Consider the following 12,201-nt stretch of genomic DNA (forward strand, 5'->3'; position numbering starts at 1 on the left):
ATCTTTCTGCTTAGTACAGAATGCCAGACTTAGCTGACCTGCTCTTCTGATCTTATGGATATTTCTAACATCTTTCCCAGGATTAAGTGATACTTCGGTTTAAAAGTTAAACAATCAAACTGCATTTGTTTGAGCCCACATTTATTAAGCTCCTGTTGTGTTAATGCTTCTGTGCACCTTCCCTTTCGACTCCTTCAGTGCTTCAGATTACAGAACTGAGGTGGTTTGTCAACAAAGGATTAAGGCAGAGGAGGTGATAATCTAACTAGCAGAGTGAATAATACTCTGATCTGAGGGTGTTCGACACATGTTTTTGGAGTGAACCTAATGGAAAACAAGGTTTGCCATGAATAATCACAGTGTAGATCATGAGGAATGTAATTTATTCACAAATACATAAAAATGTGAAGCCATATAAGAGCCCAGATGAGAGTAAGATGCTGTAAAACAATATAGTTTCCTATATGATGTGGAGCTCCTGCCAACTTTGAAGGGTGTCTCGGCCCACTAGAAACCTCTGCCTTCCTTCTCTTCACAGGCTCCCTGGGTATCAGCCATTTGGGTCAGCCATATTGGCCCCTGTGGTCAGCCAGCCAGCTGTGCTTCAGCCCTATGGCCCTCCCCCAACAAGTGCACAGGTGACTGCTCAGCTGGCAGGAATGCAGATCAGTGGTGCTGTGGCCCCAGCCTCTCCACCTTCAGGGCTAGGCTATGGTGAGTAGCTGTGACCACAGGAATACTGTCCCCTTCTTTTTAGAAGCATCAGACTCTGGGGCTATACCTGAATCCCTTTTATTTCTTGTGCTTCTGAGCCCCAGCAGATGGGAGAAGTCATTCCTGCCCCTCATGTGGAAAGGAAAGTGATTTACTGAACAAGGAGGCAGAATGACTGGGGTTCTGACTCTACTTCTTCTACTTCTCAGGCCCACCAACATCGCTGGCCTCAGCCTCAGGAAGTTTCCCTAACTCTGGTCTGTATGGCTCCTATCCTCAGGGCCAAGCTCCTCCCCTTGGCCAGCCCCAGGGTCATCCTGGGGCCCAGCCTCCCCAGCGATCTGTCCCACTACAGGCCTCCAGCTTCACACCCCCAGCTTCAGGGGGTCCTCGGATGCCTTCGATGACTGGTCCTCTCTTGCCTGGACAGAGTTTTGGGGGGCCCCCAGTGAGCCAGCCCAACCATGTGTCCTCCCCTGCTCCTCAAGTTCTGCCCCCTGGCACCCAAATGACTGGGCCCCCAGGACCACCACCACCACCTATGCACTCCTCCCAGCAGCCAGGCTATCAACTGCAACAAAATGGTGAGTTTTTCCCAAGGTCTACCTAGGAGCCAAAGGCTTTAGCAATTCACGTGTTTTTGTTGTTGTTTTTATTTGCTTTTAGTATCGCTTGCTAAGTGGTGAACTAGATAGACAGCTTCAGGGTATTATTACTAGGATCTGGGGTTTATAAGATTTTTTTTTTCTCTTAGTTCAGATAGTGTGGGCTTTCTCTGAATGGTCATTACTGTACCTCTCAATTCTACATTTATAGGAGTCTAGTAATTTCCGTGAGGCCTTAAGAAGAGATAGAGAAGGAATAATTTGTTCATCAACCTTGTGTCCTTGTCTCTCAGGTTCCTATGGACCAACCCGGGGCCCTCAGTCCAATTATGGAAGTCCCTACCCAGGAGCAGCCGCTTTTGGAAGTCAGCCTGGGCCTCCTCAACCATTGCCTCCTAAGCGCCTGGACCCTGATGCCATCCCGAGCCCTGTAAGTAGATACTTATGTGGTCCTGGGGAAGGAGCTTGTGGCTGCCAGATAAGTGAGTCAACCTAGAAGAGATGTTTGCCTAGCCTTTTCTGATTTTCCTTTTCGTTCATCATCTTTTAGGTGTAGAACCTAGATGTAATTTTTGACTCTTTAACTAGAATTTGAAGTCCCAGAAGTCTTTTGGGGGCACTTTTACTTCATAGCTGGGCAGGAAAGGAAGGGAAACCAGGAGTGATCAGCAGTATCAGTAGAGCTCTGGGTTGAGTGCTGCATTCTGTCACTGCTGGACAGAGCACGGTAACCTCTGCTCTTCTGTGGAGTAGTGGGTGGGTCCAGGTCTTGTCCTCTTAGATCTAGTAGGATACCAGTCTTCTTAATGGGTAGAGCTGGTGGAAATTCTCTGGTGTTAGGTGGTAAGAAAAGGAAAGCCTCTCTGGATTCTCTCTGCCCCTACTTGGACAGTGTTTTAGGAGGAAGCCTCCAGTACTTTTGTTTGTTAGCCTGCTGCTGTGTGGATGGGGAATAGTAAACTACAATTTCAAGGGCAATGTGGGGAAGTTGCTTCTCCCAGGAAGAGGGTGAATCTCACTCTCAGAGCCATCATAATACTCAGGCCTTCCTCATCATATGCAGAATAGAGGCTGGTACTGTACTCCCAAGTGGAGGCCACTTTATAGTTCTGTCTGCAACATTTGCTATGTCAGTTACCTCACCATGCTTAGCCATTGTCATATTCCATTCTGTTCTCTTCCCTCTTCCGTTGGGGAACTATCATGGTGAGGGACCCAGTTGGCAAAGGGGGACTCTAGAGGATTAAGCAGTCCCTCTTTCCTTTTCCCTCCTTTAGTGAGAAGGAGAGTCTGGTTGGATGTGAGGCTTCTTTCAGCATAAGAATAGTTCTTACATGGGAGGCTTGGCCTTTTGGAGGGAACCATCCCTCTTCTTCCTTCTTGAAATTTCTCCCATTCAGCCCCTCCGTATAACCCCTCTTGCCTCCTATTTGCCCCCTTCCTTATCTTTCTACGTCATAGCCTGAGCCATTAAAGGCTCTTTTCTGACCCAGAAAAATTCGGAATTTCTGATCTAGGGGGGGCCTGATTTCAGCAGTATGAGCTGGGCTCTAGCTGTTCATGTCTAACTCATCAGGGCCAAGAGAAGTAACATCTGCTTCTTGTTCTTTTGTCTCCCTCCCTGTATTCCCCTGCTGCCTTTATTATTAAAACACTAAAAGCAACTCAATGAGCTGCCTCCTCAGCAGAAAACCAGGCACAGAATAGACCCTGATGCCATTCCTAGTCCAGTAAGTGCAGGGGGTGGGTGAGTGTGTGTCATCCCTGTGTTAATGTCACCCATGCATGCCTGTGACCTCATCGTCACCTCATCCACCATGTCCATCCCTCCGCATCCTCTTCCCTTAGTCCTTCTAGACCCTTGCTTTTACAAGCTAGAAGGATGTGCATGCCTCGAGTCACCATATAATGAAGAAGTAGCAAGCTGTTAGCAGTGCCTTTAAGTATGGGATGGTAGAAGGTCAGGATCGAAGGGCGGGGTCAGATGGCGTGTTAAGCTTTGGTTTTAGTCCTGCTGGCTCCTCCAGGAGCCTGCATGTGACATAGGATGGAACAGGACAAAACTGAACAGTAGATCCTTCCCTTTTGGGTTTGATTTGTCTACTGCTTGTTGTAGAGAAACATGTGGGTAGGTGGCTACTAATGTACAAATTTGGGAAACTGTCAATTCTTACAGGGAGGGGACAGCTGGTTTGGGAAAGTGTGGGCCACTTTCTCATCTGGAGAGTCTGTTTGACTCTGATATACTTCTAAGCTTCAACTCTTTCTGCTATGGGATACAGAGTCTTATTCTCCCTTTACTTTTTCTGGTTTTACCAAACCCATCTTGAAGTAACTGACCAAAGGTTATCAGCCTGCATGACGGTCTGATCACCAACTTTGCAAAATCTTTTTTTTTTCCTTTGCTGGGTCTGTCAAAATGTGGGGGACTGAGGATTGGGCTATAATATCCTCTTCTCCCATATTTACACACTGAGGCTTACCTGAAAATAAGGCAGCATCTGCTTCCTCACCTTACCTGATCATTTCCTGCTGTGTAATCCTCTCCTCACCCTGTCCCTTCTACTTTCATTGAGTGTAGAGTCATTCCAGGTAGATTTCATTTTTACATGGTTACCGTTGTCTGTTCTCCTGCTCTGATTCAGAATGTGTCTTGGGAAGAGAAGGGGAGGCGGAGGCTTGATGGGGGAGGGAAGTGGAATCTGATCATGTTTGAAGGCTTGTGATAAGAGCTGGAGCTTTCCTGGAGTAGGTATTATAACAGGGTGATCACCATTTATTGGGGATCAGGGCGATTCATAAAGAAGCCCTTTCTCAGTGTTGCCTGTCCAGCATGTTGCTGCTGACTGTGGAGTGGAAGATTGGTATTACAGCATTTTATATGATCTCCTAAAGGAGAGCAGGCCTGGTGCATGAGGTGTGTTCCTTGGCAAATTATTAGTTTCCGTGCTGCAGCTCCAGTGTTTCTTTCTCCTAGCTCTCTGCGACCCGCTACTCCCTTTTCATCTGTCACTTCATTCATTTCACCTCTTCCCTACAGATTCAGGTTATTGAGGATGACAGGAACAACCGGGGTTCAGAGCCATTTGTTACTGGAGTACGGGGCCAGGTGCCACCCTTAGTCACCACCAACTTCCTCGTGAAAGACCAAGGTGAGAAGGGCATTAATTACTCCCTGCGGGGACTTTTTCTCCATCATTATCAGCTTATGGATGGGGCTTTGTCAGTCTTTAATCAGAGACCAGTCCCTCATTGGTCTCTAGGGGGAAAAAGCCACCGTCAGCTCTAGCATTTGTTGGGATGATGGGGTGGATTGGCAATGAAGAGCCAGTGTCTGGAGTGATTCTGTGATCTGACTCAGCTTTTCTACTTCCTCTTCAGGGAATGCAAGTCCCCGATACATCCGATGCACATCCTATAATATCCCTTGCACATCTGACATGGCTAAGCAGGCTCAGGTGCCCCTGGCAGCTGTCATCAAGCCGCTGGCAAGGCTGCCCCCAGAGGAGGTGAGTCAGGGAAGGGACTAGAGTATAACGAAAGGGAGGAAGGGAGGGGGAGTGGGGAGTGGGACTTCTTCCTAGATGTGATTCTGGCAGTCACAATGGAAGAAGTCTTGGTTGGGCGGGAGGGGCGAATATCTTCAATAGCTTTCTGTCACAGGGCCCATGCCTGAAGGGGGTGGTAGGCATGAGAGTAAAAGCCCAAGAAATTGCTGGATGGGAGCAGAGTCCACAGGGGAAACACATTATGGAAAGAGTCAAGGCCAACTTGTAGGGGAGAAGACAACTGGTTGCAGGAGCCTCTCATAGCATGGTCATCTCCAGATGATTAGAAGCACATCATTCTGTTTTTTCTTGTATGCTCTCCTGTCATCCCAGGTAGGTCGAGATGTTAGGACAGCATATTAAGGAGAAAGGTAGATTAAGATCCAGTAGTCCTTCTCTTACCTGGTTTGGGCCATGATCTGTCACTCCAATACCTAGAATCAGCATTGAAAGAGAGAGAGCTTGGCAGCTGCTCTGCCAGGCCTTGGTAGGATACCCTCATGATCATGCCTAGCTTAATGAACTTGGGGTGGATTTCTCTGTAACTGGATACTCATGGCTCACTTTACATCCTGCTTCTCTGTCTTGTTCTGTGTTTTTCTCTTTCTCTTTTCCTGGGTCTCAGTGGGGATGGTTGGACACTTGGCTGCTGGTCTCTTATCTGTAGGGTGACATCTGCCTGGGCATCAGTAGGCTCACAGAAATCCAGGGATTGGGGAGGACAAACGTCGTAGATACTTTGTTGGGAAATGAGGTAGGAGTCAAGATCCCTAGAGCAGGAGTGAAGGGGATTGAAGATTGGGCCAGAAATGAGAATCCTGGGTAATCTCTGGTTTTCTCCTCATACGTCCATGTCAGCCCCTGGCTTGTTTGGGCCAGTTCCACAGTTGCTCTCCTCTTTCCAGAAGAAGTGAAATTCTAGAGATGAGGAGTAAGGAGAGGGGACTATAGAATTTAGACTCTTAGGGACATTTGACATTTGTCCTCATTCCCCTTCTCTCTGCTCCCTCCCCAGGCAAACTATCTGAGCCATGCCCTTCTCCCTCCAGGTTGTTCCTCCTCATCTGTTGCCACATATAGCTCCCTGCTGTAGCTTCCCTCTATGTCTGAGCCCCTCCCCTTTGCTCTTTAGGCTTCACCGTATGTCGTCGACCACGGGGAGTCTGGCCCTTTGCGCTGCAATCGCTGCAAAGCATACATGTGCCCTTTCATGCAGTTCGTTGAGGGAGGGAGGCGCTTCCAGTGCTGCTTTTGCAGCTGTATCAACGATGGTATGTTCACAGAGGCTGGGGTTGGGGGGATGTGGATTGCATCTTCATTGTTCTCTTTCTAGTTAGATAGATGAGGGTCCGTTGGTTCAGGAGTTGGGGAAATAAGGCGCCTGTGGGGATGTGGGGCAATAGAGTGAGCTCAGCCAGGACCCAACTAAGATTGAGCGTGGACCTTTGAGTAACACTCTGCCCTACTCCCCACAGTTCCCCCCCAGTATTTTCAACATCTGGATCATACCGGCAAACGTGTGGATGCTTATGACCGTCCTGAGCTGTCCCTGGGTTCTTATGAATTCTTGGCCACTGTAGATTACTGCAAGGTGAGGGAAGGTAGTGTGGGAAGCAGCAGTGGGTGGACAATGAGACAGCTGAGACTTGCTGTGGTCATTTCCCTCACCCCATCATTGTCCCCTTTGGTGTTGACTTCTCTCTAGTCAACTGACCTGCTTACTAATACCCCTCTCCCCACCCCCGCCGCCAACATTTCCTTCCTTTGCAGAACAATAAGTTCCCCAGCCCTCCTGCCTTCATCTTCATGATTGACGTCTCCTACAATGCCATCAGGAGTGGTCTTGTTAGGCTCCTCTGTGAGGAGCTCAAGTCACTGTTAGACTTCCTGCCTAGGTGAGAGTTAGGGGCCGAGGTGCTTCCTTTGGATAATGATGCCTGAGGAGGGGGCTTAGGGGTGGGTGGCTGGGTTAACTCAGCACATCATGGATCCTGATGTCATGAAGTTGGGTGGTGGAGAAGGTGGCAACCGTGGGTAACAATGTCACCTTCTACAGGGAGGGCGGGGCAGAAGAGTCAGCAGTCCGCGTTGGCTTTGTCACCTATAATAAGGTGCTCCACTTCTACAATGTGAAGAGCTCATTGGCCCAGCCACAGATGATGGTTGTATCTGACGTGGGTGACATGTTTGTGCCACTGCTGGATGGCTTCCTGGTCAATGTCAATGAGTCTCAAGCAGTCATCACCAGGTAGGAGTTAGATTGTGGGGGTGAAGCATGGGTGGGGTGGGTACAACCACAGAAAGCCAGAGAGTTGAGCAGAGGGTTCAGCGGATGGACAGAGGCTGTGCCTCAGGAGTTCTCAGAGTCTGGGGGCCAGATGACTCTTCAGGGAATTGAGGGATTTGAAATGTGGATAGCAATTTTGATTGCCTCCTATCACCTATCTCTTCAGCTTATTGGATCAGATTCCAGAAATGTTTGCAGACACAAGGGAGACAGAGACAGTATTTGCCCCAGTTATCCAGGCTGGGATGGAGGCTCTGAAGGTAAGGCTCGAGTCCCTGGCAACCACCTCTGCAACACTGTCTTCTGACCATCTTACCCCCTAGGATACAACCCGTTTCTTCAGTGATTGATGGCTGTGCAGTGAGTCAGCCTGTCTGACATAGCTGGCACTGAGTAAATGACGAGGGAAGGGATGAATGAATAATGAATGAATAAAGGAAAGAATAGACAAGTAGATCTCTCTTCTTTTCTAGGCTGCTGAGTGTGCAGGGAAGCTCTTTCTGTTCCACACCTCCCTGCCCATTGCAGAGGCCCCAGGGAAACTGAAGAACAGAGACGACAGGAAGTTGATCAACACAGACAAGGAGAAGGTATGGGATTGGGAGCTGTGGGGAGGACTTTCTATTACAGAGGAACATGCTGTCTCTTCACAATGCAGTACTCTTAACTTTCTTGAGGGGGACTGGGACTGGATCCTCTGCCCTTTCACATGTCACATCCGTGACTGCCAACCTTCTCCACTGCTCCCACACCTCTACCCCATCCCAAAGCCCTTGGTAGAGTTTTTTTTTTAATTTTTTTTAAGAGACTGTTCTGTTACTATTGCAAACTGAGAGGTAGATCTGAAGTCTTACATGTCCTTGAATATCCCACATTACATATACGGTTCTCAAACAGGGTGGAACTGAGATCTTTGAACATTTTTTTCTATTCTTCCCCAGACTCTGTTCCAGCCTCAGACAGGTGCCTATCAGACCCTGGCCAAAGAGTGTGTGGCCCAAGGCTGCTGCGTAGACCTCTTCCTCTTCCCTAACCAGTATGTGGATGTGGCCACGCTCTCTGTTGTACCCCAGCTCACTGGTGGCTCTGTCTATAAATACGCTTGCTTTCAGGTACGGCATGGGACTCTGGGTGGCAGGTGGAAGCAGGACTGGGAATGCCTGCCTGCATGTGGAGTGGCCCCTTAGCTGCTGACTCATTAATAGGAATAGCGTTGGAGGAGAAGACTGCACAGTGTAAAGAAGAGAGTGTGGCAGTCAGGAGCATGGGGCTTGGAATCAGTCCCGGGTTGATATTCTGGCCCTACCACTTACCAGCTATGTGACCTAGGATAAATTACTTAATTATTCTCTCCTTCGTTTCTTCATCTATAAGATGGGATTTTTATAGTTATTAATTAGGATTTGTCATCAGGATTAAGTAATTATATGTAAGGCACTTAATGTGATACCTGGCATGTAATATGTAATAAGTGCTTAAAAGCTGTTATTATCATCATCATTATTATTATCTTCACTGTTACTGTCATTACGAATTCTGCAGGCTTGTAGAGTGGAGGGGGTGCAGGGAGATTGTTCATATGTAGTCAGTGATGTGACTCTGGGCCTGGGGGGATGCAGGTGGAAAATGACCAGGAGCGGTTCCTGAGTGACCTGCGTCGGGATGTACAGAAGGTCGTTGGCTTTGATGCTGTGATGCGGGTCCGGACAAGCACTGGTCAGTCCTAGTTGGAGAAGAGCAGGTGGGGGGGGGCTCAGTCTGGAGGGAGGCACCTGTCATACCTTTAGCCCTGTCCATGTGGCCTCAGGTATCCGTGCTGTAGATTTCTTTGGGGCTTTCTACATGAGCAACACAACAGATGTGGAGCTGGCTGGGCTGGATGGGGACAAGACGGTGACTGTGGAGTTCAAGCATGACGATCGGCTCAATGAAGAGAGTGGAGCCCTCCTGCAGGTAGGGGGCAGGAGGCAGGGGTTGGGGAAGAAGTGTCCGTGGTCATTTCACTGGCTATAAATAGGCTGTAGGGAAGGGGGTGAGGGGTGGGTAGAGAAGACTAGAAGAGGCTGGAGAAGGGATGGCTCATGTCTGTCTTCTAGTTTAATAATATAGCAAAGAGGCAGTTTTCCGAGGCTTTGCTGAGGGAGGGGTGTGAATTCCCCCTTTCTCCCTTCCCCTAGTGTGCCCTGCTCTACACCAGCTGTGCAGGGCAGCGACGGCTCCGCATCCACAACCTCGCCCTCAACTGCTGCACTCAGCTGGCTGATCTGTATCGAAACTGTGAGACTGACACGCTCATCAACTACATGGCCAAGTTTGGTGAGGGCAGAGGCAGGACAGGGTGGGATTGGGGCTAAGAGAAAGGTCCAGCATGGTCAGCGATTCAGCATTCCTGAGTGGGTGTGACGGTGGGAAGGCACATGTGATGGAGTGGCTGTGCTGTCTCCCTTTCCCATCCAGCATACCGGGGGGTCCTGAACAGCCCTGTGAAGACTGTTCGTGACACTCTCATCACTCAGTGTGCCCAGATCCTGGCCTGTTACAGAAAGAACTGTGCCAGCCCCTCCTCTGCAGGACAGGTAGGGCAAGCTTATTGGTGGAGGAGTTGTTGGGATACATTTTTGCATTGGGAGGGATTTCTCATGATCATTGACTTTGTTTTGATAACCCCCTTAGTTGATCCTTCCTGAGTGCATGAAGCTACTCCCAGTTTACCTGAACTGTGTATTGAAGAGTGATGTCCTGCAGCCTGGAGCTGAAGTCACAACTGATGACCGGGCCTATGTCCGACAGCTGGTTACCTCCATGGATGTGGCTGAGACCAATGTCTTCTTCTATCCTCGGCTCCTACCGTTGGTGCGACTGAGTGCTGGAGTGTGAGACATTGTAGTGAGAAAGGGATATCATAGGAGGTGGAAGGGAAGGATTAATATTATCTGTGTTTGACACTCATGAATTTTTTACCTATCTTATCTGCTGTAGTATTTTCATACTGAGAGTTACTCAGGTGCTTAGCTTTCTGAAATTTCGTGTGTATGGGGGTGGAGGATGGGGGTGCGGGTGGGCAAACGAGTCTTATGGTCTTTGGTAACCTTTTGCCCCCTTCCTTTTGTCTAGACAAAGTCTCCCATTGAGAATACCACTGAACCACCAGCAGTTCGAGCATCTGAAGAGCGTCTAAGCAACGGGGATATATATTTGCTGGAGAACGGGCTCAACCTGTTCCTCTGGGTGGGAGCAAGTGTCCAGCAGGGTGTTGTCCAGAGCCTCTTCGGTGTCTCCTCCTTCAGTCAGATCACCAGTGGCTTGGTGAGGGCAGGGAGTCAAGGAGAATGTGGGTGTGGAAGTAGACTCTGTGATACGAGTTAGGAGCCAAGAAAAGTGTGCTCATTCCCTTAAATAGCAGGGTACACTTAGAGAGGGAGGGTGCTGTCGTTCTTCACAGGCTTCCATATTTCAGATAATGCATAAATCTGTGCTGCGCCATCTTCACTTCTGGATTCAGCATACCTTACCATAAGGATAAATGAATTTTGTGTTCCAGAGCGTTCTGCCAGTTCTGGATAATCTGCTGTCCAAGAAGGTGCGAGGCCTCATTGACAGCTTGAGGGCACAGAGATCGCGGTACATGAAGGTAACACTGATCTGAACCTGGATTTCTTACCTTGTCAAGTCCTCCCTGGGAAGGGGGATGGGGAGTAAGTGACTAGATAATGGGATTTCAGGGCATGTTTAATTCCCTTTAGCCCTGCCTCATGACCCTGTGTTCTGGCCGTAGCTTATTGTGGTGAAACAAGAGGACAAGCTGGCGACACTGTTCAAACACTTCCTGGTGGAAGACAAGAGCCTGAGCGGCGGAGCATCCTATGTGGACTTTCTCTGTCATATGCACAAGGAGATTCGGCAGCTACTGAGCTAGAGCATGTGGGTAAACAGCATAGGGTCCAGGCCAGCTTCCAGAAAATACCCCAGGACAGCAGAGAAATTGGGACAGTTCCATATATTATAAGTCATATAAGCTGACCTCAGTCTCTTTGGGGGGAGGGGGAGGTATAAGGAGACACCTTCTTTCTGGGCTCAAGTATCCTACCACTCTGTCATGTCCTGCTGTTGGAAGGTGCCCCTATCCCCTCACTTTACCCTCATTTTCCTGCTAATCCTGTCGTAATGAATGTAGTTTCTCAGTTCACCGTATATGATTTGGTGTTGGGGGATTTGGAGCCACCCAGACCCTGATTAATATATGTCCCTTTGGACCAGCCTCCAAGAAGAGAAGGGCAGGCAGGAAGGAGTGAGGATCCCAGGGTTATTACAGGGGGAGGGGGCTGCTGATTCAGCTCATTGTCATCAACAACTTCCTATATTAGGGATAAACATACATACAGGTGCACAAGAGCTGGGGTATAGACCATAGATGGTAGAGAGAAAAGTGGTCAGTCTTCTTGGGCCTGGAAGTCAACAGCCAACTCAGAGTGACTGAGGGTGGTTGATTAGCTTTCTTGCTCTGCTTCCACTGATCTTTCTCTCTCCTGAAATGACTGGTGATCACTCGGTGAATAGAGGCACGTAGTCAGAAATGAATGAGCGTGAGAACAGAGTTGCAAAGTATATTAAGACCTGGTAGCGGTATCAGCCTCCTTTCCAGCTGGAGAGGCCCCAACACTGGATGGTTCTGTAGGGAGCCTGGTCATCAACTTGCAATACCTCACAGAGCCAGCCCACATCCCACTCTGAGCTCCCGCTGGAAGCACTGCTCTCCAAGCTGGAGGTTGTTGGGGAGAGAGGCAGAGGTGGCTAGTCTCTCCTGCTAGGACACCACTCAGGCTTTCGTACTGACAGAGTGGCTGACAGTTATCTTCCAACCCCACCTGGCTGGGGCAGGACAAGGGCTAGGCTTGATGGTGGCCAGGCTTGCCTGCTCCCAGCCCGGGACGCCCCTGCTCTGGACCTCTCATTTCTCTTCGTTGGTTTATTTTTCAATGCATCTTTAATTTGTAAAGAAATAAAATAAATTAAGATGTAACCAGCAGCCTCGGTTTTATCTGCGACG

General features: G+C 49.0%; 1 protein-coding gene across 5 annotated transcripts in view; it reads left to right on the top strand.

Moving 5' to 3' along the window:
- Positions 1-12,174, top strand: part of SEC24C (SEC24 homolog C, COPII coat complex component) — a 37,310-nt gene extending 25,136 nt beyond the window's left edge. For all 5 annotated transcript variants that reach the window (XM_068547843.1, XM_068547842.1, XM_068547844.1 and 2 more), the window contains 20 exons: positions 539-714; positions 924-1,298; positions 1,613-1,749; positions 4,360-4,471; positions 4,701-4,828; positions 6,000-6,138; positions 6,343-6,458; positions 6,638-6,762; positions 6,924-7,115; positions 7,321-7,414; positions 7,628-7,744; positions 8,096-8,266; positions 8,774-8,870; positions 8,962-9,107; positions 9,332-9,470; positions 9,612-9,730; positions 9,828-10,007; positions 10,269-10,460; positions 10,696-10,785; positions 10,930-12,174. In XM_068547843.1, coding sequence (XP_068403944.1) covers positions 539-714; positions 924-1,298; positions 1,613-1,749; positions 4,360-4,471; positions 4,701-4,828; positions 6,000-6,138; positions 6,343-6,458; positions 6,638-6,762; positions 6,924-7,115; positions 7,321-7,414; positions 7,628-7,744; positions 8,096-8,266; positions 8,774-8,870; positions 8,962-9,107; positions 9,332-9,470; positions 9,612-9,730; positions 9,828-10,007; positions 10,269-10,460; positions 10,696-10,785; positions 10,930-11,070 — 2,986 coding nt within the window. In that variant the 3' untranslated portion in view covers positions 11,071-12,174. The remainder of the gene's footprint in view (positions 1-538; positions 715-923; positions 1,299-1,612; positions 1,750-4,359; positions 4,472-4,700; positions 4,829-5,999; positions 6,139-6,342; positions 6,459-6,637; positions 6,763-6,923; positions 7,116-7,320; positions 7,415-7,627; positions 7,745-8,095; positions 8,267-8,773; positions 8,871-8,961; positions 9,108-9,331; positions 9,471-9,611; positions 9,731-9,827; positions 10,008-10,268; positions 10,461-10,695; positions 10,786-10,929) is intronic.
- Positions 12,175-12,201: the final 27 nt, after the last annotated feature.

This window comes from Eschrichtius robustus, chromosome 7 (genome assembly GCF_028021215.1).
Source record: "Eschrichtius robustus isolate mEscRob2 chromosome 7, mEscRob2.pri, whole genome shotgun sequence".
Lineage (NCBI taxonomy): Eukaryota > Metazoa > Chordata > Mammalia > Artiodactyla > Eschrichtiidae > Eschrichtius > Eschrichtius robustus.